Genomic DNA, 27347 nt, shown 5'->3' on the forward strand with positions numbered 1-27347 from the left:
ATTTTAAAGTAGGATATTCCAAGTTATTGTATTTAAAGCAACGATAAGAATTTAGCGAGTTTCTTTCATCAAAGATTGTCTTGTATAAAATATATACAATACATGTTTATACATATATTTTAAATCGTTAAAATCGAAAATGAGGGTAATTTTTTTATGGAAATGAACGATTTTGAAAATTCGGTCTTATGAACATCTGGCAGGCAAAGACTTTAAATGCAAATCCATGTAAGATCATACAGAGCTGTAAGTGGTAAGCGGCGAAGCAAGTAATGGCACAGCTAATGCCAATGTTCCAAATGTCAATTTTGCCGCTCAAATTTGCACATACACAAAACGATCATAAAACCAATCTGGACGTACGGAATACCATTATGGGGGGCAGCAGCAATGAGCCATATAAACAGAATAGAGGCAATACAAGCTAAAATTCTTAGAACAATAGTAAACGCCCCATGGTACGTTAGAAACGAGGATATACCGAAGGACCTGGGAATACCAACGGTCGAAGAGGAGATTAGCAGACACGCAAGAAAATATAAAGAAAGAACAGAGTAGGAACACACACACTCACAAAGGACACAACCTAACAAACACGAAGATGGTATCCCACTGGGGGTAGCCACCTACATGATAATCTAACAACTAAAAAATTCTACCAAATGTCCAAACTGGACAAATTGTGAATGTAATCAATAAAATAAAAAAAAAAAATTTGCACATACAGTTCTCTGTATGATCACAGCTTAACCAGTCGTCTCATGGCGGCCAAAAAATGGAAAATAACCTAATCCAATACTTACGATTCAAACGCATAATAAGTCACACAATAGGTTAAGAGTACCAAATTTTAAGAAAGGAAGCATCAGAATCCACGAGGAACGTCACATTAACAAGTTGACCGAAATTTTTTAAGCCTTATTTCTATTAAAAACGAACCTAACTTTCGACTTCAGTGACCCCAAAAACTTCCAAAAAGCCGAATATTTTGTAGTGTGGGTACTATACTATAACTAAAATTTATATTTCTACTAATTAGAACAAATATTGTAATATATTAATAAGAGTTATTGCACTCTCTTTTGTCTCATTTCTTGCTAAAATTAAAATTTCAATGAATGCAAAAAATTATTCTTTTTTTAGAGTCATTAGTAGTTGACTTGTCTGGTTAATCATGAAGAATGTTACGTCAGTTATCGTTAAGGTGTTACTTAATGAACCTAGCGCGTTGAAATTCTTACCTTTAAATATTCGAATGAATATTTCATGCTAATTAACATTTTTTGTTTTATTTATAAATTTTCATTTCGCCGGTTGCAAAATATATTACATTGGCATTTAAGAGAGAGAGAGAGAAAGATATTGATTCGTTTTTACGTCGAACTTTACATGCTATATTTTTAACATTGCTTTGAGCGATTCGCTACAGGATCTGACACGAGCAAACAAGTTTTCCTCCGTTCTCCTTGTTCTCTGTTCGCAACCGACCGCCGGCCTCCTTGTGCGGCACCCATGAGTTGTTCCTACGACAAATTTACGTATTGAATTGACCGGAAGTTGTTGAGCGCGCGTACGCGTGTTATTGTGTTAGTTAGTTATCGATGTAACAAGATGGAACAAATCGGTTGCCATCAAGCTTTCCTGCTTGGTTACTCCGTTTCGTAAGAAATATTGATTTCTTGCATATCTCGCGATATGAGAAAAATTTACTGTTTGTTACCTTGTTACCTTGCGATAACAATGTCAATATTATAAATGAAATTGAATCACGCCATTTGTCAGTTCTTGCCTAATGTCATAACTTAGGTAGGCCCCATTAGTAAATAAATAACAACGTTTCCTTTTTACTTGCCATAGACTATGGACTATGGAATAGACTATGGATTCTTATACTATCATAGATAACATAAAATTACTCAGAGTACACATAGTATACAAAAACATATAAAATATTCTAAGTATAGTATTCGTTACAATATTTAGTATGTAAAATAACTGTGTATCTAGATTTCATTTCTTTAATTATATTTATAAAAATATAAATTTGCAATCTAGAAGTAATCAGTCTTCAATGTTGTTAAAACATCTTTTAACAACAGATATTACATATTTTGAAATAGGTATTAATTAATTTAAAAAATTACTATATCATTCGATTGAAAAATCGTCGATCTATCTATTTCTAACGGACTCTTCCTAGATCGAAGACGAAAGGAGCCAGTAGAATGGAGATGAAAATTGGATTTAATGCTGTTTGCACATGAAAGACTAGCGAAGCAGCTGCAAGTATTTACCGTTCTTGGTCGCTGCAAGCGTTTTCGATTCTCCCTTTTTGCCTGGTGGCTCAGTGCACCGTTGACTCTCGAGCTGCAGCTACGAAATAGTATATGGCGGGTTTCCATTGTGTCTCTAGTCAAAAGAATTCTTTTCTAATATTCACTATCCTTAAAACATATGTATTTAAAAACTTTTTAAAAAAAAAATTATTGTAGTGCAAGATAGGTGTATGTGTGAACACTTAATTCCAAACATTAAATAATAACATTTCGTGCAGTATAGAAATTAGAGAAATATTCATTGATGTAACAGTTTGTTCATCGAGAGTGCATCTTTTTATTCGTTTCGAAGTAATAAATCTTATTGGTTAATAGTTGCCTTATTTTTAGATATAACATTGTCAGTAAATTGTATTTATGTGCTCTAACCATGATCATTGTCTTGAATATAAGGTGCAGCAAATTTCATAACATATGGAAGGAACTTTGTATAGTTTTTAATTGGTGCTAGTTACTATTTTATGTACGCGCAAAATCGGTGGGAAGATTTAAAATGATCTTATTGGATTCGTTAACCATATAATAGCACACTAAAATTCTTTATTTTATCAGAATAACATTTCTTATATAGATAAATATAGTAATTTATTTGAAAATACAAAACTTTCTGTGAATATTAAATTTTGTAACATTAAACTAGATATCGCAAAACTATCGTATGAAAGTCATATCGAACTAGGAAGTTTCCATTATAAGGTTCATATTAACTTATATTTCTGAAGAACTCTACTTAATAAATGTTTATATACAATAGAGTGTGTATAAAGAAAAACGGCAAATGAAGGTACACGATTGCACCTGTTGCGCGAAAGTGAAGTGACCGTCGTAACGCTATATAAGTGCGTGAATCCGATTATAATATTTCGAATTTAGCTGTTATGTGCTTTTCTCTTCTATATCATTGTCAAGAAGTATTAGCTTACGCGCGAGTCTCTCTTTATATGAACGTTATATAAAAGTTTGAGGTATTCTATTCTACGTGTAAACAACGAAGAACTGAAATCTAGTGAGCAGAACCGAATTTTTAACGAAGACGTTTCTCATAAAAACAGAGTCTTCATAGACGCGATACACAATGAAGATAAATAAAAATAAAGGCGATACTGTTCAACGTGAGTTTTAATTAATTCTTTAAGTCAATACTAACGATAATATTTTTATGTTTTGTTCAGGGTTATTGCTATTAATCATATTTGTAAGATGAGAAAATTTATATTGCATCTGTACTAAGTTTTAAGTAAATAATATTGGAGAAAAAAATGCAAACATTTTTCTGTATTTGTAATATTTTTTATTGTTCTTCTATTGATAATTGTTTATAAGACGCGTTTATACTAATGCGTTATTATTATTTTACAAAAGCTTACTTCTGTTGAATTAATTTGAATGCAGAAAAATTGGAGGCTAATCAGCTATGAAATCGATTTCTCAGTTAGAAAACAATGCATGCTAAAGTACAAAGAACGAGATCCCGTTGAACCAGAGTCGAAAAAAAGAACGCTCGGGGCTTTTTTTATACGCGCGCGATTCTTTTTCTGTCCTTACGAGGATAACCTAAGCCTGAAATGTTTAGATTACGTTTCGAAGAGATCGAATTGCTTGGAATGGAATGTTTTTGTTTTTTCTATACGTTGATATCGCAGAAATCTTCTGTGCAACATCCTTACCAAATACCCCTTTATTTTCTATGATTTAGTATGTATTTTATTTTGTTTTTATTTAGTAAGTCTTCTACTATAAAAATTTATCCTACGTGTGTTACTTAATAAATTTATTCGTCGTTCGTTACTCTTGGCTAATGATTCTGAATCGATTCGAAGTTTCTCAACATATATTATGAAAATTAGAACATGATTAAATACTTAAAAGTATTATATTGGGTTGGCAACTAAGTGATTGCAGATTTTGTTATTAAGTGGTATTGACAAAATTCCCAATTACCGTTGGCAACCCAATACTAAAGACTTCAAACAGTTTCGAATTTTGAATCTTAACAGGTTGTGAAACTTAACACCAAACATTACTATATTTTACTGGTAGTACCAATCTTTCAGTGTACTCAAATTCTATTACACATTATTCTAATGTATCATTGTGCAAGATACGTAAGATTACTTTTGTTTCCATCTCCTTATCTTTATTGGCATCTTTCTGCCTGGAATTAATTATGGAAGAGAATTTTTGTCAAACTCGTTAGGTCTAGATCATCGAGACTGTAACGCGAGAAGCAGGACACGGTAATGCGTGAGTTACTTTCGCTTTCGCGGTGATTTGTGTTTTCGAAGCAAACGAAAGATCGACTCGACCGAAAACAGGTCAACAAGCAAATCTACAGCTGGTATCACTTGCGTAACATGCGCCCTATGTTTCGAGAAGTCGTTTGTACATTTCTAGCGCATACGTTGCATTGCTTATTTATAGAAAATAAAGAAATCGGAGATAGTGTCAAATTCTTGTTTGTGCGTTTTCAGTTATTGCGTGTTTATACAGGATTCGAAACTTTATTAAAAAGTTATAATAAAGATGGAAAACATGAAAGGAGCAATATTTACGCTTCCAATATCAACTGATTTCATGTTACTAAATTTTTATATATTGATAGTTATAAAAGAAAATATATTAAATAAATATTAATAAATATGAACTGACTGTACTAATGACTGTGTGGACTGAATGTACTGATGATTGTGTGGACTGAATGTACTGATAACTATGTGGACTGAATATATAATTTTTTACCACAGCTAGCGACAGAAATAGTGAACGTTGTGAAAGAGACATTTAGTGATTGTATAGATCAGGAGGCTATTCTTGTCTATTCTTTCATAAAAATTTATTTAATAAAATTTTAAACTGTGTTTATATTTCTTTCTGATTTACACTCAAAGACATAGATCTAACAGACTGAAACACGCTGTATATACAATACGAACGACGTACTAATAAATTTGTATTTGAGAAGGGGATCATTTGCAAGAAATATAACAAGGATAATTTATTTGAAGAGAAAACATTATTTTTGATAAATAAGTAAGAAAGCTACAAATGTAGTTTCCATACTATGGAATTTTACGAGCAGAATTTTATATGTTCATAGTTATACGAACACAAACTTTATGATCTAATAAAATTATATTAATATTAAATAATTCATCTATGTTGAATATAAACTACGTATATGCAAATGTTGTAGAATTTTTGTTGAATATTTAACGAAGATAAAAAATTATTTATTACTTTATTATTATTATTTATTATTAAACAGGAGTGTTCTATGGTCTAAATATTAGTACTAAATAATAATAATAATAATAATAATAATAATAATAATAATAATAATAAATAATACTAAATATAAATATTTTCACGGACTTGTTGCTTAGTAACATTTTGCTTAAAAATCTAGAAATTACCTTGTTGATGATAATAGAACCCAATAAAAAGTGCCGTATTTTTTGTTTAAATTCTTTGTGCACTTTCTTCGGGACACACGGTCGTAGATAAAAGGATTTATGAAGCACGTGTTCTGTAGATAATATAGGTCACGAAGTTACGAATAGATTATAAGTGACACGATAAGAATTAGTTTATGGTTGAAAAGTTTGACGTTAGAAAATATTCTATTCTATTAAAATACTTTCTTACAGAAAATGGCATCAACACTGGAAATCATCCGACTATTGTGACGGTGTCAAAGGATAGAAGAAAATTTAATCAAAAGGTATATGCAATGATTCCAATTGTATGGTAAAATAATAATAATGTTAATATTTTTAATAACATTAATAATAATGTTTGATGGTAATCGTATAATATAGTAATTGTGTATAAAAATTTTCTTTTAATTAAAATATTCTTAAGATACCAATTTCTTATTATATTTTATTGGATACAACTAAAATCTAGTTTGTGACTTTAACAGGCGAGCGACTTCTCAGATATCGGCGATTGGCCAACTTTAGAAGCTTCAGGAGAGGTTAGTTAAAATTATTTGTCGTGTTTTTGGAATGCTTACGTTATCTTGTCAACGCAACTTTTTAACAAAATAATATTTAATCGCTACTATATTTCATCGTTTAATTTATCAATTAAACAAAATTTGTTAAAATTTACTTTAGTTATATTTGAGATTCTCAGTTATTGTTTTAAAAGTAAAAAAATGTACTATGCAAAAGCTAGAACTCATAGAATGTAATATCATGTATTTATCTATGAGCGTAAATATTTTGCTATAGTAAAATCGAATGTTATCTCATTGCGGACGTATTTCTTATCCGTGAAATCATTTGACATTCACACAATTATTTATTTCTTTAATATAATTTTCTTTGTACATGTCACTAACTAAAAAAAATATTTTCCTTTAGAAGAAGACAGTTGTAACAGCACAGAAGCAAAATGGTGTGATTGAACAAAATAACTGCAAAGAAAGTAGCAGTAATGCTGTTGAAAGCAGAGGAAAAGAAAACAAAGAGCAGAACCATTGTCAGCATGATGATGAAGAACATTTGGATAGTAATGAAAAGAAAAAAAAAGGTAACAAGCACTGATTTATTTTCTTTGCTATGACATAAATGATAAAAGATGAGTGAAGAGTTATTTTTTAAGTTGAATCTTTAATATTCTTGTTTCACCTTTATAGTGAACAAGCAGAAATGGGTACCGTTGGAAATAGATATAGCAAAAAATCGGAGCAAAAGAGATCGGTCACCAAAGTACCATAATCAGAGGGAAAAGAGTGGAGAAGGTATTTAATAAATATTTCATGATATTCTAAGTATTGCATATTAAATTTAGAATTATATCTTTTAACAGAAGCAGATTCGTATAGAAATAGAGAGCATGATAGGCCAGCGTATATTACAAGAGGTGGACGAGGTGGGCGAAGTTACAGAGGAAGAGGAGGGCGTGGTGGACGAGGATCTTATCGTGGTGGTTTCAGGCACAGACATGACCAAGTTTATATGCAGGTAGTTTTATGTTTACTATTTTCTTATTACCTACATTTCGTATATAACAAAAATAATAAATAATATAAATTATATTAATAATGATGATAAGCTAATGGGAATCTCTCAGAATATTCTTTGAAGAGTAGCGAAAGTAGACCTGATATTGAATGTTAATATAGAGATAAAGAAATTTAAATCTCTAAACAAATTATTTTCAATTGACACATTTTTTTAGATGCATAAATTTGGTCTTTTGGATCCTAATTATATGGTGGGTTACATGGGAACATTTTATTTTAGTAATTTCATGAACATAAATACATCGGCGCTTAAGGAAATTCTGAGGAATCAAATGTAAGTTTTATAAATTAGTGAAAAACAAAAACAATACACAATTCTTTTCTTTAATATGTAATTTATATTTTCACAGAGAATATTACTTCAGTGAAGAAAACCTTTTAAGAGATTTCTTTTTGCGTCGTAAAATGGACGCACAAGGCTTTTTACCTATTACTTTAATTGCTTCTTTTCATCGCGTACAAACCTTAACAACAGATGTTGGACTTGTTATTGAGGCGATTATGGAATCCGATAAATTAGAATTAGTGGATGGATTTAAGGTAATGTAAACGTATATTCATTATTCTAATAATGCACAAATCGAAATTCGAATCCAGCTACATCATTTTGTGTCTTTGGTGAAAGAATTGTGCTAGATAAAATGGAAGAGGATTCGCTGACACCATTCGAGCTTAATTTAAGTTCAATGAATGGAGTTTGAAAGTAGGCCTCCTCACAAATTCATCCCTGGAAAATATATTTTTTGCTGTATTGTAGCGATCAATTGAGATACGAGTTATCAGCTATTGTTGTCTTTTATGAAATATCAATTTTGAAATATTATTGCAGAATCTCTAAAATAATTTTCAAGACTAATGTTATTAATTTGTTATTAATGACTAATGTTATTATTTTTTTTTTATTAGGTCAGAACGAAAATAGATCCTTTGAAGTGGCCTATCTTGGACGCGGCTGGAAATCCCGTATTCTTAGAACCGTCTAATACTTCGAATTCATCTCAAAACGAAGTAATACTCTCCTCCACGTCCGAATCCGATTTTTGCCCTGCTGCGAGACCTTTATCTACAATTCCTATTCCCCCAGTTCCGCGCGTTCTTCAATCCAACCATACTATCCCAACAATAGGAAGGCTTAGTGAATCAGAAAGTATATCCTCATTAATAGGCGACAGTTTAAATCCTGACGTACCGGAGTTCATACCAATTTCGAACGAACTGACAGTCAAAAATAACGAATCTGTTGTATTCGATAATACAAGCGAATCATTCAAGACAGAAAAACAATCAGTAGAAGTGAGAAGCATTCCAGTACTATCGAGTGACAACTCATTACTGCTCTCAAGAAACAAAGCTTCGAAACCGGACGATAAAATGTCCACAACAGTCAAATGTTCTAGTCCATCCTCCGTACCAGAAGTGCAAGTCAACGGAGAATCACAATCTGTCAATGATGTTTGGAAAGAGGTAATCTTTTTTTCGTGTATTATTAGTATCAACATTGAAATTAAATATTCGCGTTTTTTTAATCCACAGAAAAAACACTTCCACTTTTACAACTTATTCAAGATCTTAAATTGAACTGTACTTTTTTACCTAGAACTATAAAGAATGCAATGAATTTATAAAATGGTCTAATAGGATGTTGTGTTACCGATTAAGTAAATTAGAATATTTGCCCGAAACGTCATCGGTGTATAAAAATTGCGACACAAACTGTGGATCTATTTCAAACAAGTTATTACTATTAGTGATAAGTAATAACTGAGTTCATGAAAATGATAGGTAAGGCGAAGGGTGAAACCGTCACATAAGGAAAGAAACGAAGAAAAAGAGAAAATTGATAACGTTAAAAGCGAAGAAAGAGAGGAGTTAGACTTTCAATTTGACGAGGAACTTGATACGCCACCACCAACTGGCCGCCACAATGCATTTTCTGAATGGTTTGTTGCTATTTGTTTGACTTTCTTTTGATTATATTATGAATTTTATACATGCGTTCATAACTTAAGAGTATATAGTATTCATAAAAAATAGCAAAAAGTATTTATCTATTACAGCAAACTCCAGATTAGCATTTTAATGCAAATTAAATATCTTCTTAGAAAGAAATTATAAATAAAGTTCCTGATTTATTTTGAATTATTAGTACGACATTATATTTTTATTTTACTGATTACTATATACTTCTAAACTATTGTGTCTTTTTCTCAGGTTACTCTGTATGTGTAAAAGTTAACATGTGATATATTGTAGGTCTGAAGACGATGAAGATTATGAATTGTCAGATAGAGATGTCAATAAACTTTTAATCTTCACACAAACGTCGGTGCCCATGTCGACGCGTATTCCGAAACACGAAGGTCATGATCGAACTGGTGACTGGACAACAAGAGTAAAAATGACCCAGGATCTCGAGCAAGCTATCAATGATGGATTATACTATTATGAAGAAGATTTATGGATGAAAGATGGTCAAAGGGTAAGTTTAAATCATTTTTTTAGAATATTTCTCTGGTATACACAGGTTTGAGTTACTTCATTCCTTATAGTATGGATCTTCGTCGTCAATTGGAAGCTATAAAACTGTCAATGTGATTAGTCAAGAAGATTTTGAAAAAATGGCTCCTAAAGCGCCTAAAAAAGCTAATCCGGAAGTTCCACCTCCACCACCATCCGCAATAGAAGATATGGAAGTGTCTCGTTCGCTTCCAACGCAGGTACTTTTTCATTTCATATTTATTTAATCTCATTAATTATATTAATTTTGTTCGCTTCACATTTTACATTTAATGTAATTATTGTATCCATAGATGTCAATAACTACAGATGGTCAAGAGAGAAGAGATCGTCGTGTAGATAGAAGTCGCTGGAATGATAAATCGAGAAGGGATAGTAGAAGAGGAGTGGTTCCTCGTTTCTTCGCGGTAGTAAAGGACGAACCTTCGGTAGATCCTAGGACACCGCGAAAAAGAAAAACACGACATAGCAATAATCCCCCTGTTGAACATCACGTTGGCTGGATTATGGACGTTCGGGAGCATCGACCGCGTACATATTCTACGGGGTAAATTTACATCGCCAACAAGTTGTATAACAAGCGAAAAAAGTTTAATAACAATTTAATAACTTTACATTTTTATTGTATTGTACAGAAGTAGCACAGGAACAAGTCCAAATGAAGGTTACCTTGCGAGTAGTTACGGAAGTGCACCACAATCATTACCAATATTTCATCACCCGAGTCATGCTCTTCTAAAAGAAAATGGTTTTACGCAGCAGGTCTATCACAAGTATCATTCACGTTGCTTAAAAGGTGAATATAAATTTTCGTTTTTTAAATTATTTCTTATGATTCATGAAATGGCATTATCTAAATTAGTACTATAGACGATTAATATTTTTTATATAAGTAAACATAGTGATGAATTATTTTATTTTTGTCTTCTTTTCCCGACTGAGGGATATCATGAAGAGAAAAGAGGATCTGAAAATATCTTAGTGTACATAAATTATAATTCCTTTGGGTACACAAATTTTCATCGTATTTATATTATTTCAGAACGTAAGAGACTTGGAATTGGCCAATCTCAAGAAATGAACACACTTTTCCGTTTTTGGTCATTCTTCTTGCGGGAAAATTTCAATCGTACTATGTATGAAGAATTCAGGACTGTAGCCAAAGAAGATGCCTCTGAGGGTTACCGATATGGTTTAGAATGCCTTTTTAGATTTTATAGTTACGGTCTGGAAAAGAGATTTAGACATCATCTTTATAAAGATTTCCAGGTCGAAACGATACAAGATTACGAAAGTGGTTAGTGTATTTCTTTCTAAAACATCCAACTTGATGCACATTATAGGTTGTTTAGTTATAACATTTATTGTTAACTAGACGGTGAGGGTGTGCTAAAGTAAATGAAATGTTCAGTTGGTACCATAAGATCAATTTGTCTTGTGTGCGGTACTTAACGTAGCAACAAGCATTAATTAAATTAAAAACCGTTGTTTAGTTTGAATGCAATGTGCTAATATTTTATTTTCCCTTTGTAGGTCAACTGTATGGATTAGAAAAATTTTGGGCGTTCTTAAAGTATTATAAACGCTCTGATCAACTTCAAGTAGATCTTAAATTACAGGAGTATTTGTCTAAATTCAAGAGTATCGAAGACTTTAGAGTGGTCGAGGTAAATGTTCTATCTAAACATAAAAGATAACACATTTCATTAAATAACATTCCTAATTATGTTAATGTTCTTAATAATGTTACAGCCTCAAATAAATGAAATGCTGCAAGCATTTGCTGCAAACTCACGATCTCAGGCCGCGAAGAGACGAAACAGAAGTGTGTCCGAAAGTGCAGGTGACGGTGATGCTTCACCTACCAACAGAGTTCGTCGACTATCTGGTGGTTCCAGTACCGTAACGTTGCCAACTTCAAATTCTGAGCATAATTCCGTCGCGCAAAAGTCTCGTGTGGACTCAGTGAATCTTTCGCAGTTTCGTAACAGAGCCGATTCGTTTGGATCTGGACGATTAGGCCATCCTAGAAGACGGAACGACGCTGGTCCCTCTTTCTCGAATATTCAACGAGACTTAAGTAAACAACAACAGCAATCACGAAACAAGCAAAATTCCAGCTCATGTACGAAAGCTCAAGAAGTGAGTGGCAAGTCTCAAAACGTCATAAGGGATCGTTTCCTGGCGATCTCTAAGACCGAGCAGACGAAGTCGGCCACAATCAAGACGGATAGCACGTCGATTTCTCAAAAATGAGATCAGCTTGAAAATTGATGGGTAAGTGCATAAGCACTTACTCGATTTGCTAAATTGGATAAGTGCATCGCTCCTGGGATAGGGATAATACTTATTCTAAGAAAAGGGAAAATCTCGTTTGAAAAAGTAATAGAGAAGTTATGCATTGTGTTAGAATCACATAAAAACAATGAGCACAAGACTCTTTGTATACAAAACGATGAATCTATAAAAGTGTATCTCTCTGACGTTGGGGATCGTTAGAGAAGAATAATGAAACACACTGTAAGTGAAGGTGAAAGAATTCTTCGTTCGTGAGAGAAGTTCAGCAAGCTATTTTTAAGGTAGTTCATTAAGGTTGTATTTACGAATATATATATTCGGCTATTTTTGCTTATATTAAACAAAGCCCTGTTCGGTTCATCCGCTAGGATACTTTCGCTAAAAATCCTAACAGGAAAAAAGAGAAGAACCGCCCGCGGAATGAACGAACACATGAAGAATCCAGGCACGATAGCATGTACATACATTTCATATTGCCGATAAATTCGTGTTCGTTTAAAACATTTATCCGAGCTAACTGTTTCATTTGAAGAAATTGGGTTACAGGTCTCTTACGTGTATAATGTATAGATTTATTACGGCATTACTATCGTTCTTCGCAAAACTTACAATTGAGAAAATATTTTCCTTTGTTTTATCATCGAACGATCATTGCTTTCGCATCCATGGAAGGAAATGATTGAAAGATCGAATTGTACGATACGAAAAAACAGAAAATTGAAACTCCAGTTTAATGGATGATCGCACAGTATAAATATTTCAGTAGTCATCAGTATAAATTTTTTAACAATTCTCAAATTTAGACATGTTTCTTCATACTTTATTGATATGAAGAAATCAACTAGATTCTAAATTAATATGTACAATTGGCGAATATGTCTTATCTCGTTGTAAGTTACTTTTAATATCATTACATAAAAGTCATCTCTTTGAAAAGATAATGAAGTGTATATCGTTTCTTCATTAAGATTTACTCAAAATTTGAATTGTGTCGGTAGCAATTGGAAGATATTATAAATTGGTTGCAAAACGCATACAATTTTTATGATCTATGTATATTTCTGTTTTTTTTAAATTTTGTAAAACATCACATACATCTATATTCTATTATTTATCATTTTAGATAGAGAATTATCTTACCATGAATGTTGTGTAATTTGCGCAAGATACTAAATTAATTACGAATGGAAAAGTTCCAAAGATTTGGCTTCATTTAGATAAATTTTTTTTTAGCAAATCGTAGTACGTTATTAGCTATCTAGTAACACTGACTAAACTCTTAAACAATTTTAATACCTAATGAACCAACTATTGAATCAAACAGCAAAGAGAAAAAGGAGGTTGTGTAAAATCATAGTAAATGCGATATTGACACATGGAACAATACGTAGCCGCTGCACAATGAAATATTTTATATATAGAAGCTTATAAAGTCGTTTCTTTACAAATATGCATTTAAATCTGTTAATATTTGATAATGTTATGTGGAAAGTTTAATACTATAAAAAAGAGAAAGTGTAGTGGCAACAGTAGTATCATAGACAATGATGATAAACATTAATATCATTAATAATATCGATTCTAAATAGATATTATTTTATCTTTCATTATCAGTAATTAAGATTCAGTTCTATTGCTACTCTTCTTATAATTTTTGGGCTAATAATATAAAATTCCAAATTAAATTTTGTTTTTAAATAAATTTCAGTTATGCTTGTTCTAAAGTTCAATTTCTAATACCACTAATATTTTTATATAAAATTATTAACGTAATAACTAGAAGGTTCATTCTCAGGTGTTTGTTATATTGCATATGTTGTCTTTTTGCTATTTATAGGAATGAAACTATGATTCTATTGTCATTTAACTGTTTTGAACCCCTTTGCATTCCTAATGAACAATCAATCTTTTATAGTTACTGACCAATAACTATCTATTTGTAGAAATGTATGATTACTCTCATGTAGACTTACTAATCCGTGTAATGCAGAATTGATACAGTCATTAATTGGTTCTTTAATTCTATGAAGATTTCATCTGATCGGTTGTCTCGGACACATGAAGGAGTTTTCTTTCTTGTTAACCTGATTAACCTATTACGGACTAAACAGTCAAATAATGTATAAAAAGATTCGTATAAACGCAGCATTATTCAAAAACGTAAATAAAAAACGTACACATTATTTTGTCAAATTACAAAAATGTATTAGAATAATAGATACTTTACAAGAAGCCTCATCTTTAAAAAAATCAAGTTGAAAAGTCTATCAAGTGCACATGCACTTAACTAATTTTCGATTGAATAAGGATTATAAAACCAGGCAGAAGTTTACATGCTGAAGTAAATAAAATGTATAGAATAAAATTGTTATCTTTGAAGCCTCGTTTACAAGAAAAACAAATTTGAAATAACGGTCGTTAGTTATATGGGGTTCAATTTGGGGTTAGCTGAGTGCATGTGTACGCATTGAATTTTCAAACTCGGCTTTTTAAAAAAAGAAAAGCGTAAGCAAACAGATTTTACTTCTTGTCTATTCAATAAGTCTCATTGATTTATTTTTACATACTGAATAACCTTTAATACACTATATTATTTTGAAACATTAAGTATATACATTTAACGCCAACTTGTATACTATATACAATATTACGCGCTAAAAAAGTAGGATACGTAGAAATTATAGTTCAGTGATGATGTAGAAACAGATTAGTTGGACTGGATGAAGTTTTGAGGTTAAGTAAAATTATTCTTCAAATTTGGCGTTCTAGTGAAGCAAATTACAACGTTATTATAACAAAACATCAATGAATTCAGATCAATGTTATTCAGGAGAACAAACACAAATTGAAAATTTAATGCACGAGTGAAAACATGTATGTACACACAATACGAATGGCTGGTTCATTCTATACGCAGCGTTTCAATTTTCCGTCGACGCGCTTTATGTATTGTCGTTTAGTAGCGAAAGAGTTGAGAAGTCGACATTAATTAAACTTGCATACAAGTGCCTGGAGACATTGCAAATCTGTTTTCATCTTTTAATATACTAGTCACACACTGACATCAGTCAATGCATCGCGAATATGTTTTCACAAAAATAATGATCGTAGTTACAAAGGAAGAGATCTTTTTCTTTCTTCTTATTTTACATATCGCACTTGTATCGTACAATTTCATACTTGTAAAATTGTGATAACTGAAGAGAAACTGCACCGCAGAACGATTGCTTGAATCTTTTGTAACAAAAGTGTAACATTTCCTGTTGAACATTCCTCTGTGTTACTCGTGTTTCGCATATGAAATCGAATCATCTTCGTTCACAGCGCCTATACTTCATAAATTCATCTGTCATGAAACAAATGTCAGTATGTACTAATTTTCAAGCTGGAGCATTTTTTCATCCTTAAAGACTATTTCAAGAAGATTTCTTCTTTCTAACGTTCCTATATATTCATGGAAATTCCACAAAAGATAACAAGGCTTATTTCCGAACAGTTGCCAAGTGTTTTATATTTTTTTATGTTTCGCATTTTCCTTTTTTTTCTCTTTGTCTTTTATTTCTTATACATACTGGCTTTATACGGTTTTACTTTTGTGCAGTGTTTTCTGGATTAATGTAATGTTGTTTTGGTGTAGAGTGAACAAGACAGAGTTTCGTATCAGGAAAACGTAGTGGGGATGGAGCAAGGATAAAAATGTTACACTGATCTAAGGAACATTGTACATTCGAGAAGTTCAGTTAGGGTTTCAAACAGAATAAAATAGCGTCCGCTTAAAATTGGAATAACCAGAGTTGATACGTATATAAATATATTTCTTCTCTACTCCTAAGAGTAAAAATTGACATACGTCGATTTCTCAAACAGAAGTGCATTGAAAAGTTCATAAAACCTCACACAATCATAAAAATTTAGGATATAGGATACGCGAATTTTCGTTATTGATCGAAATTGAAAATTCGTTATTGCCACATCCATGAATATATCAATACCAAATCCCTGCCATTCACAGATCAACTCTGGCTGAATAAACACTATCTATACTAACATTTAGTGGAAAAGAGAGATACTCGGGTTTTCCTAGAAATATACCTCCCTCGATAACTGGCCAAATAAAATCCAACTCATGACCAGTTAACGACACACGACTGTATATGTTGTTCGTGTGACAAACAATGTTTACTAATAACCAGACAAATTGTTATATAAGTGCATAAAAAAGAACTCGAAATGTCCAAGTAGTTAGCAACAGTTTAATTAGAGACACGATATCGGGCTGTCCAAAGTGGTGGAATATCCTACGAAATTTCTTTCTTTTTTTCAGTGGCCTTAAAAGAAATCTGATTGTGCCTGAAGTTAATGGGTTACATCGAACTTCATCCGAGTTTACTTTAGCCGGACGCCACCGAGGAAATTTCATCTGTCGAGTTTGAATGCATGAGCTAAAGGATTAATTCAATTTTTCATTCATCATGTGAAATTTTCTCAAATTATCGGAAGCTTAAGAAAAGTAGGGAGAGATCATTTATACGCAAAGTGTATAAGGTGTTTTATAGTAGAACTAACCAACGATTACTCTTCGTAAAGTAATTCTTTTAAAAAAAAAAGGAAGCATATTTGCTTCTTTGACTTTGTTCTCGGAGAGACAATAGATTCGTAACTATTTCTGAAAATTGGTGATTTTTATATGTGTTCATAAGTTTCATCAGTGATTCCGTGATAATATTATTTATGGAGGTGTTGCTTTGTGCGATAAGTCAAACGTTCCATGCAAGTTGTTTCAATTGTTTAAAATCCGAAAATTGTATCTATTGAAAAAGCTCATTTAAGTGAATATAACAGACCGTATATTTTTTAAAAATATTAGACCCAAGGACCGTTTATAAATTCATTTGTAAATTATTTGACACGTTACAAATTATAAGTGTGATTTTTCATCTACGCTGAAAAACATTTATACGAAGCAGGTTATTTTTATCAAGACTGTTGGTACAATCTTTCAAACAATAATATTAAACTAATATAAAGTGTGAAATAGGGTTAATGCTCCCTATGTTCTCTATGTACTTTCTGTTTCTTCCTCTCATCGTCTTCCTTTTGTATCTTTGCCAGATCTGAATTTCAACTGAAAGCTGAACCTTACCAACTGCTATGTTACAATTTGTTTTTCAATTATTTATGATTTTTTCATCAAGTCAGTGAGCTTCAGATCAGCTATTTAGTTGGCAGTATATTTAATCGAATATTTGTTGGCTCTTTAACTGAATTATAGTTAGACATTTTTTATAGAATTGTACAGGTTATGATTAATTGCGTGTGGATTCTTGAAAAACCTAACCTCATACTAATTACAAAGAAAGGACGATACCTGTCTTTAGGTGATCATTCTAGAGTTCCTACGTCCGTTCGAATGACTTTTGTGCTTGCAATGAGCATTTGACACGTGCTCAAGTCCAAGATGTTGTATTATTCTTTGTAACAGCGTTGCATGATTTGACAAGTAAAAATTTAGGTATTTTTTTAGTAGTGTTTTGAGGAAATGTGTTACAGATAATTGTATGTCTTTTTTTGTATTTATTAAAAAATACAAAAATTATATATGTCCCTACGTAGTTTTAGGTCAATCGTATGAATATTTTCTACGTTGCATTTAAGAGATACCATTATTTTTACATAGTCTAACTATTTTTAATAATTTTCTTGAAAAACATTCTTCGAAATAAATCGGTCGAAACCTAACAACCCCGTAAATTGTACATCACGTGTCTACTTAGAATTTTTTATAATATTTACACATACGTTTGCAATAACGATTATTCAGTCTTTTTTTTTTACAATTTCGAGTAATTACGAAATGTTTTGTTATTTATTTTAAATCACGCGTCACTATCATATAAGGTACATCACGGATATCAAGCTACTTTTATATATAAGAAATACAAATTCAATTTTTAACCAGCCACTTTCTATGCTTCTATGTCACTTGATATGTATTCCTGCTCTTTTTTTCTTTTTCAAAGTGTTTCGTGAGTCAGTATTTTATAACTCATTCAATATACACATTTTGACTTGATTTTCTGTAATTCGTACTTAAAACATATACAAATTAAGACACGCGTTAGAAGTTTCTGAATTTATCTTCAAGTAATTCCACGCTCCTTTGTCTAATCTATGTTTTCGTTGCAGAAAATGAAGCGATACTTTTCTCGTGAAACTAAATATTCGAAAGCTCAATGGTTTATCTTAAGGTATTTCGCTCGCAGGTCCTTGCCATTTTACAAACATTTTCATTGTTCCTATATAAGATTACAGAATTCAAAATACCTGTATTAATAAAATTGACAATTTTTTCAAAAGTAATTCGTTAATAGGTCATAATGAAACGTATAAAATAAAATCGATAAAACGATCAACTTATAAAGGTATTAACAATAAGGAAAGCGAGTACGATGAAAACGAAAGGAAACAAAGATAACGTAAAAGATGTTACATACAGCAATTTCGAACGGACGAAGATCGATTAGCACAAAGCAACAGAGACAAAGAGAATAAACGCGAAAACGAATACTAGAAAGAAAAATATGGTGCCAGGAACTAAGCTGTAGACGAACGAAGGGAACTTCATAATTAAATAGTGAATATCTTATGTACATAGAACGTGTCCGTAGTCTATTTTGCCATTTCGTATACAACGGCGTAGGATTAAACTAAAACTAGTTTCTAAGCGAGTGATTCAACTTAAACTAAAAAAGAGCGTATCGCTATAATAAAAAAAAAAGATATGACTGTAGGCTTAATCGAATTTAGGTTAGGAGTAACGATAACTGTCCCTAGAATTCGATCGTCGTTCTTTTTCAACTTCATTCTCCTTTGTCGTAATTGGTTTTTCAATTAATCTTGTGCATGTATATATATATATACACATGTTTTTTGTTATTTTTGTGTTATTGTTTAGCTGTTTTAAAGTTTAAGCACGATCGTGAAGTAAAGAAGAGATTATATGTATGCATTTGCACGATGACTGGACGTAATCTGTTATGACGTTTTTGCGAAATTTGGGAATTTATCTTTCTTTATCTTTGAAGTGATCACGTTTCAGTGGCTATAACATATGAAGGATACTTTTCTATTAACACTTCACTTTTACCAGCTAATAGTATATATGCATAATAAAGAGTGATTTTATTTAATCTTTCAGAGTCTATTTTATGAACTCTTCATTATTTAAATTTTGTTTGTTTCTGAAAAAGTAATCGGCTATATCGATTCTATTAGTAAAAAAAACCACATCGACTGTTTTCTGTTATAAATACAAAATTTAGGTCCGGATCATTATCAGAGGATCTAACTTAGCTTCATTGAAACTTTATCTGCGATTTATTTCTAAGAAGTTGAATACAACGAAACTGAGTGAATTCTACCGTTAACGAAAATAAGTCAGTACAACAAGTTGAAAGGTATATCAATTTTTCCAATGAGTATCTGGAAGAAAGCTGTTTCTTTGAACGAACGACGATCTTGTAGAATACTGTAAATAATTTTTACCAGAAGTCCTTGGAGTCACGTCAGTAGACGGATGTCCTGTTGTAAACGGCTGAAGAAAATGCACTACATTGCAAATTCTTGTATTGTTACTTATATGCGTACATATATATTCTATATATATATATGTAAATTACACAGTTATACACAGGATACATAATTTAGAAAAGATAAGGACAAGTGAGGGTTGAAAAGAAGGAAAACTGCTTTCTCAAACGTATCTTTTTCATGGGAAAATTAATTCTTGCTTTGTTTCACTTTTTTTCCTTTTCTTCTTGTATCTTGATCTCTTAATTAATTCTTGTATTTATGTATGTATGTATAGTATATTTATACTCATCTTTTCTTTTAAGTCCGTTTTGTTTGTTTAGCTGTAATGGATTGAAGAAAAAAGTTATTAAAACAAAAAAAAGATTGTGTTAGTATATGATATTTACGTATAACGATATATTTAGGATTAGAAGACTAAAATTTCTTTTCCTCGGATTTTTCTCTAGGATCGATCGTGAAAATTAATCTTTGGTATATTGACGACGTTTGCAGTTATTGTAACTGGTTTTTGGAACGATCCAACGAAGTTTCATGAAACGTTTCGGGAAAAAATTCCGTTCTGAATTTTAAACTAGCGAAAGATCGATTTTTTTCGATTAAATTTTCTTTCTGTTGTTTCATCTTTCAAGTGGATAAAACCACTTGAAAATTTTTTCGAACGGAATACGTTTCTTTAAATGTAATTTATATCCAAAATTCAATTTGTGATTTTGATCGATTCTAATTTTGTATATTGTAATTAATTCGGCGATCATTTTCGCTCAATAACTGTTGCAATTTGTCTTAAAATTCTTTGGGACGATATGAAAACGATAAGAAGGAGAACACTGACGATTGACAAATCATTAATTGTGCGATGATCGATATATCATTCGAGAGAGGATTGATTATTCAATAAACTGTAAATGAATTTTAATTATTTATAATCGATAAATCATTCACTAGAATATCGATCGTGCGATAATCGATAAACCATTTCCTAGAGAATTTGCTACGCAATAACCTATGGATCATTTCGTAAGGAATTAATGGAAATTAAAGTACGAAGCAAAGTGACTTAAGAATCATACATTCAGAATATCTAAAATAAATATGAGTGTAATGAATTGGGAAAAGGAGTATGTCAGCATTTTAATCCTCGTGTCACTAACCTTAATTATCAATCGATTATTATTACGCCATAAGCTTCCGATCAACGACTATCTCTTTAAAATGAGCGGAAAAAACTAGGTAAAACATTTTAACAATTTTTACACTACCATACATGATTAGATGACACGAAAAATAGATATAAAGTAACAATAATTAGAATCGACTGAAAGCAATAGAGGAAAATAATACCCTAGATTAAAAGAATACACTGATCAAGAATTTTATTCGAATTTTGTAAGAAACATGCATAGAAACGAACTGATAGATTCCTTCGAAGACTATAACTATGGTAACCTACTATTATACTCTAAATAAAAGGGGGAAAGTGAATTATTAAAAGAAGAAAAAAAACAAAATATTTAATTTGAGAAAGGTCGACGGTATTTACTCGTAACGATGAGTTAACTTGGAGAACGTGCAAAAATGTGAGAAATTAGAAAACTTATAAAATAGAATCATAAATCGATTGAAAATATCGATTGTGCTCTCCGTTTGGCGGCCTCGTGAAAATAACCGATTTATTTTTTCAGATTTATTAACCATACTGATGCATACATATGGCGTAGATTACGTTTTCTTACAATCCGAGCTATGACGATGATTTTGCATAACATTACCAATTTCAGATCCCATTAAAACGAAAACTGTTGATCATGTAAATACGATATACATTCATAGCGTACGAATATTATTATTATTATAAAAAATAGAAGAAACGAGACGAACACGTGTGCGTTTACGTAATATGTGTATGATAGAAGATCGTATGCGTGTGAACGAATGAGAGGAAGATAGAGAAAGTAAAATGAAAAAAAAATATAGACATATTATATATATATACAAATATATAATTTACATATTGTAGTTGTAATACGCCTAGAGATATTTAAGTAAGGGTGTTATACGTGATGAAACGAGCTGTCGTGTGAACGATTTGTGAATCTTGTATGCGTAGAAAGATTGTAACGTTTATGAGTGCAGTAAATAATAATAATAACAATAATAATAAAAAAAGGAAAAAAACCGAATTGCAAACAATATTGTATTTTTTCTTCATTCCATAATGCATATCTCGTATAATTTAGAATCTTTTTAGGTTAAGATAAATTTCACAGATAATGAACAATAAATTTATTATTTTGAATACTTTTTTTCGGTGAAGTGGAAATTTTATTTTACAATAATAACTTTTCACAACAATAAAGTTAAGAAGTTTTAAAGGATGACATAAAATTCGTATCCTGGTTTTTATAAAATTACAAGCATGAATTTTCGACTTTGCTATCTTTCTCAGGTTGAAATAACCTAAAAATTACTAGAAGTATTAATATCTATCAACGAACAGAAAAAGTTTTTCCATTGAACTATTTCTTGAATTAAAGCAGGAAGAAAGGAGATAGCCAAAATAGGATCGTTTCAATTTTTTCACAGAGAGGAACCATGAGTGCAACGAGATAGGGTTAAATTTCTGGCTGCGGTGAAAGAAAGAGGAAGGAGGCAAAGGGAGGAGCGTAACTACGCGTGTAATTCCTCGACCGGAACTACCGTGGGCCATGTGGCAGCGTAGACTGCGGTCGTAACCATAAAGCTTGGAAACACATCCAGCAGATACAAGTTAACCTTCTGCCTCTCCTTGCTCAAGTAACCATTTACTATCAGAACGGACAGGAATAACAACCACGGTTTTAGCGACTCTATTCTTTTAATTACACGATATTTTAAAATTTGAAAATATGTTGTCTTTCATTTTTTGTTTATCTTTTATCACAATGTAGAAATTGTTATATTTGCAAATAGTAAAATAATTGGAATTTAAGAATTATTATAATCATATTTAACAAATTTTCTTATTTTTAAAAGTATTTCGTAGTAATAATAATTATACCAAGGTTTAAAAAATATGTATCTATCTTTTGAGGTGGGATATTGATGATATGAAAGTCGAAATGAAAATAAAAATTTTATAGCTACGACACATCTTGTTTCTTTCGATCCTAATTATAGTATATTTGCGATATTTGACAGATTATTTTTTTCGAGTAAACTTCCGATGATTTATTTTTGTACCAACAATTAGATTTAAAAATAAAATAAATATCTTTGTTCTTTTGACTTTTGACATTGTCAGGTTCTTTTTCCGACGGGAACGAAAAGAATTTACTGAATTAAAGTAGAACAATGCTAACAATCCCTTTATTATAACAGAAGTGAATGCGTATACTAGCCCATTGCCTCAAGCCTAACCTAACTTCTAATCAATTACATGGAAAACCAATCTTCATTTCACAAAGAAAAGAGAAAGAATAATAATAAAAACTAATGAAACAGGAAAAATATCGAGCATACCTCGATTATAATACAAATAAATACAAGTCCTTTATTTTCTTAAATATGATCTTAATTACACTATATCATTAGCTATTAATCATCCAGCAGGTCGAACCAGTCTTAAAAGCGTGCATCATCGAAGTTCTGTCTAGGTTTATCAATTATATTGTGCAATTGACGTCCAAGCCTTGGAGTTGGTATCCAAGGTACTTTACGTCCTAAACGTGGTGCAAACAAAGGTGGGAAAATTTGTTCCTCCGCGTACAACTCTTCCTGATCATTTGGAAACCCGTATGAGAAATATTCTTCGCCTGATTCTCTCCCCAAACGGGGTGTGAACTGCTTTGCTTGACGCCTATCTGTTCCTGAAAACAAATTTTATTCAAAAACTCAATGATTGAAATATCAAATATAGATCGATGTTCTTTGCCATTTTTTAAAAGAAAAAATACACATCTTTCGATTCTTTCAAATCATACAGTTAATCTGTTTGTTATTGTTTAAATCTTGGAAACAAAATTAAAGAAATATAGATTTGCAAAAGCATGAATATTCTATTCAGAGGAAAGATATTTAAGTTAGGTATTCAAGTTGCATCACTTCTATAGAAAATAGTGTGATATATTCCATTATCAAATTAGTAAAAAATTTGATTCCATAATAATATGATATTACCGTGAATTATATAAAATAGAAAGCTACTATTTTTATCTTTTTTTTTGGAAAAAAAAACAATCACAAAAATACACTAAAAATACGAAGAGAAATTCATGAAACTATAAAAAACGTATTTCAAGCATAATAAATATATACCTGGAATCGTGATGATGGCCCAACGTGACCCATCGAGCGCGTTGGCCAGAGTTTCAATGTCAAAATCGAGCTCCGGTTTTCTGTCCGTCCTGCGTCGTCGCCCCAATCGTGGGCCAAACCACATACCGCTGGTAATATCCTGCGAGGTACGTTTGATGCACTTGCCGTCGCTGCACGAGCCAAACTCGTTGCTCGGTGCTCTGTCATTGCTCGTGCTACTCGAGGAATCTCTACCTTCTATTTGAAAGAGTATAACACGTACAAATAACGATACATGTGGAAATGGTAAAATAATAACACGTATGTATATGTAGTTTCTCGGTCTTTGACCTAGCTTCCTTAATATCTCTTCGAAATGCATCACGAGAGAGACTGAGTCATTTTATCACAAATTCCACATCTTATAAAAAATTGTTCACTTATAAAAAAATTGAAATGGTTGAAAAGTTGGAAGAATGTAGCTCTTCTAACTGGTAATCAAAATACAAAAACTTTTGCAAGAAAGGAATAATTGTTTCCTAAATCATCCTGAATTTTTCGTTATATTACACCGTCAGAGGGTTGTTAAACTTCCTGTATAATTCACAATCGGTAGAACGTACCGTATTCTCCGGAAGCGCAGGACACCAAATAGACCACACATAGCAGTACGCAAATTGCCATGGTCATAAGGCGGTTGAAAGACAGAAACGCGACGGAACCGATCATCGCTTCGTTTGAGGGCACGTTATCGCGGAACGTTGTCGGCGAATGATGTCGATACGGTGTTCAGTCGCTGGTTTTATAGGGGTGCAAGCTACCTTACACTACTCTATTTCTCCTTTCTCTTTTCTTTTTCATCCAATTGTCGCTTCCATGGAGTAAACCTTATTTTTCTTCTCCCTTTCCTTGACAGTATCGATTTCATTTGAAATAAAGTTCAACTGAAAAAACACCCACCCCCAACCGAGGCCAATCCTGACGTCTCACGAAGCGATTCATCTCAATTTCAATCGAGATCTACGCTCCTCCATACTTAATGAGGATCGTGGATACGTCCTGGGAGAACCTTTGCAACCACCCCCGTATCGTTTCTTTCGCTTTCTCATCGTTGTTTATCTCTTTTTCTCTTCCTATCCTCACTTTCATTCTTTGTCGTCACCGCAAGACGGAAATGTTCGTACGGATAGATTCATTGACTCTACCGGGATTTGTAACAGGTTTAACACAATCTCCGAAGCTGTGCCTCTCTCTCTATTGTTTCCTTCTTCTGCTTTCTCTCTGTTCTAACGGAAATAGGATAGTAACTTTAATGGATCAATTGTGGACAGTGGAAAAAATCTTACGTGGATGATGAGTGTATGTAGAGAATAAGTTGTTGAATTCTCATTTATTTGAAATTAAATTATTTAGAATTTCATTTGTTTGTTGTCCATAGCAATAGATTTCTCCATTAGAAAAACCTACCTTAAAAAACATTTCTTGAAACTTTCCTTAAAAATCTATCACTACTTGTATGTAGTTACTTATTAGAGGTTATGAATTATTAGATAATCGATACAGAAGGCTAATAATTCACATATAAGATACAGTAGGATTACCTAAATGACGGCAACCTCTTATAGAATGATTGAATTGATAATTCTATTCAATTGACAAGTGACAAGTTTTAGGTTATATACTTTTACTTTTCCTTTAACAAATCCATGTCCAATAGGATAATCTAGGCTAGTATACTGTAAAATCCTCTTAATTTGAACTTCCTCCTGTGCTTTACTGAGATAATTTCTGTGTAAAAGAATTTTTATATTAGCATTGGTAACCTATAACCTGTAAAATTTCGCTAATGTCATTTGTTCAGCTGCGAACGTTCAATCAATCTTGAATTCCAATAAAATCTCAATAAAATTAGAATGAATTAAATCCATCCTAACAGAAAACAATTCCTATATAATTAGTGATTTAACAGAATTCAAACAAAGACAAATGCACGTCGAATGATTTGCAAATATAGAACATTTATAAAATGTCACCTATCAGATCGGAAAATGTCAGCATAGTATCTTGGCGTTTTCCCTGTCGCTTGTAACAGATCGAACTTGGCACCCCAGGCGATCAGTCGGACAATCTGTTCTCGATTAAGTCTGTCAATTAACCAATTCAATTTCGGGACGAATGAGACCGAGGAGCATGGAGAGGAGATCGGGCATCGTTCGTATAAAAGCTCGACTGTGCGTCTGGCTATCGACACATTTATCGGTTGGTCGTCTTGGAAGCACGCAGTTTAATTTACGGTAAAAGCGTAGTTTATATAAATGCGACTAGAAGACTGCTTTTATGCGAATCTCTTTGTAAAGAGAATCTGTATTCGTATATTTATATGGGACTATAGTGTTTTAATATTTTAAAGTTTTGAAATTTTAGTAAGTATCTTGTATTTTGTTATTTTGAAATTAAAAAATTGTTGATATTTTGGTATTTTGGCATTCTAGTATTTTTATATTTAAATATTTTAGTATTTTGGTATTTAGGTATTTTAATATCCTAGTACGTCTGTACATGAATATATAAGATACCGTAAGTAATTAGACTAGTAACTTTGAAACATATAGAAAGTAGGAAAAAATTTCATTAAGCTAAATGAAATGTAATTATTCTGAAAGTACGTGCATTTACCGAATTTTCTAGATAGCCTCCATTTTTTTAAACGGAGCTATCGTTTTATATAGATGTTTTTATATACGAAATAATGTGTAATTTTATTTTCTACAGAAAGGTATCAAGAGGTACTTGAGCTTAAAAATACAAGGTACTTGTGTAAGTTGAAAAGATATTTTAATTTTGAGTAATGTATTACACATAAATATATTTACGGGATAATGTAAGAAACATTAAGCTTCTAGTATATCACAGCAAGCATTCCCGTTGGGTATTTGCGAGATACTAAATCCGAACACTCGGACAGAAGACATAATCCATCTTAGAGAAGAACAGCATTGTTTACATATGACGCACAGTAGTTTCGAAGGGTAAACAATTTGAACCAAGATTTGTAGCCGTACTAGCATAGCGTAGCTCATTTGCTCCTTTTTGTAATATCTCTAATGTTTGTCTGATAAATTCCAATACTCAATGAATTTACTCGGATCTTAAATTCCGATTCTTTAATCAATCCGTTTCCTACTTTATCGACACATAAGTTACGATAAAATTATATACGGTACAATAGTTTTCAAATAATGTAACCAAAATGTTATGACTAGACTGACCCGAACGTTTACACAAATTTATATTTCTGT

General features: G+C 31.8%; 2 protein-coding genes across 11 annotated transcripts in view; one reads left to right on the forward strand and one right to left on the reverse strand.

The window, feature by feature from the left end:
* The window catches only part of LOC100740365 (la-related protein 1B), a 30579-nt gene extending 7924 nt beyond the window's left edge, over positions 1–22655 (forward strand). The window contains exons 2-18 of one of the 7 annotated variants that reach the window (XR_004461684.1): positions 5984–6057; positions 6259–6312; positions 6704–6872; positions 6979–7083; positions 7152–7306; positions 7524–7642; positions 7719–7908; positions 8275–8832; positions 9151–9308; positions 9622–9847; positions 9918–10085; positions 10179–10432; positions 10521–10681; positions 10928–11182; positions 11419–11552; positions 11638–15057; positions 16508–21956. Coding sequence is in view for 5 of the 7 variants with exons in the window: in XM_012385510.3 (XP_012240933.1) it covers positions 3412–3448; positions 5984–6057; positions 6259–6312; positions 6704–6872; positions 6979–7083; positions 7152–7306; positions 7524–7642; positions 7719–7908; positions 8275–8832; positions 9151–9308; positions 9622–9847; positions 9918–10085; positions 10179–10432; positions 10521–10681; positions 10928–11182; positions 11419–11552; positions 11638–12141 (3321 nt within the window). In the remaining 2 variants the exon portion in view is untranslated. Of the gene's footprint in view, positions 1–2996; positions 3449–5983; positions 6058–6258; positions 6313–6703; positions 6873–6978; positions 7084–7151; positions 7307–7523; positions 7643–7718; positions 7909–8274; positions 8833–9150; positions 9309–9621; positions 9848–9917; positions 10086–10178; positions 10433–10520; positions 10682–10927; positions 11183–11418; positions 11553–11637; positions 21957–22359 lie in introns of those variants that run through there. The other 6 variants (XR_004461685.1, XM_024367369.2, XM_024367372.2 and 3 more) reach the window with 6 other exon arrangements.
* A 624-nt stretch (positions 22656–23279) lies between these two features.
* Positions 23280–26344, reverse strand: LOC100740484 (PBAN-type neuropeptides-like). Of its 4 annotated transcripts, none has more exons than XM_024367465.2 (4): positions 26082–26344; positions 24070–25836; positions 23568–23621; positions 23280–23474 (listed from the first exon to the last, which is right to left on the reverse strand). In XM_024367465.2, exons 2-4 carry the CDS (start codon positions 24428–24430, stop codon positions 23377–23379), a joined length of 513 nt encoding a protein of 170 aa, XP_024223233.1. In that variant the 5' UTR covers positions 24431–25836; positions 26082–26344; the 3' UTR covers positions 23280–23376. The 4 variants fall into 4 exon arrangements, with proteins under 4 accessions (XP_024223233.1, XP_024223225.1, XP_003484888.1 ...); XM_024367457.2 differs by having other exon boundaries at positions 23280–23621; positions 24070–25334; positions 25650–25836; positions 26082–26325; XM_003484840.4 differs by having other exon boundaries at positions 23280–23621; positions 24070–24306; positions 24672–25836; positions 26082–26315.
* Between the last annotated feature and the right edge of the window lie 1003 nt (positions 26345–27347).

This window comes from Bombus impatiens, unplaced genomic scaffold (assembly GCF_000188095.3).
Source record: "Bombus impatiens unplaced genomic scaffold, BIMP_2.2 scf_0023, whole genome shotgun sequence".
NCBI lineage: Eukaryota > Metazoa > Arthropoda > Insecta > Hymenoptera > Apidae > Bombus > Bombus impatiens.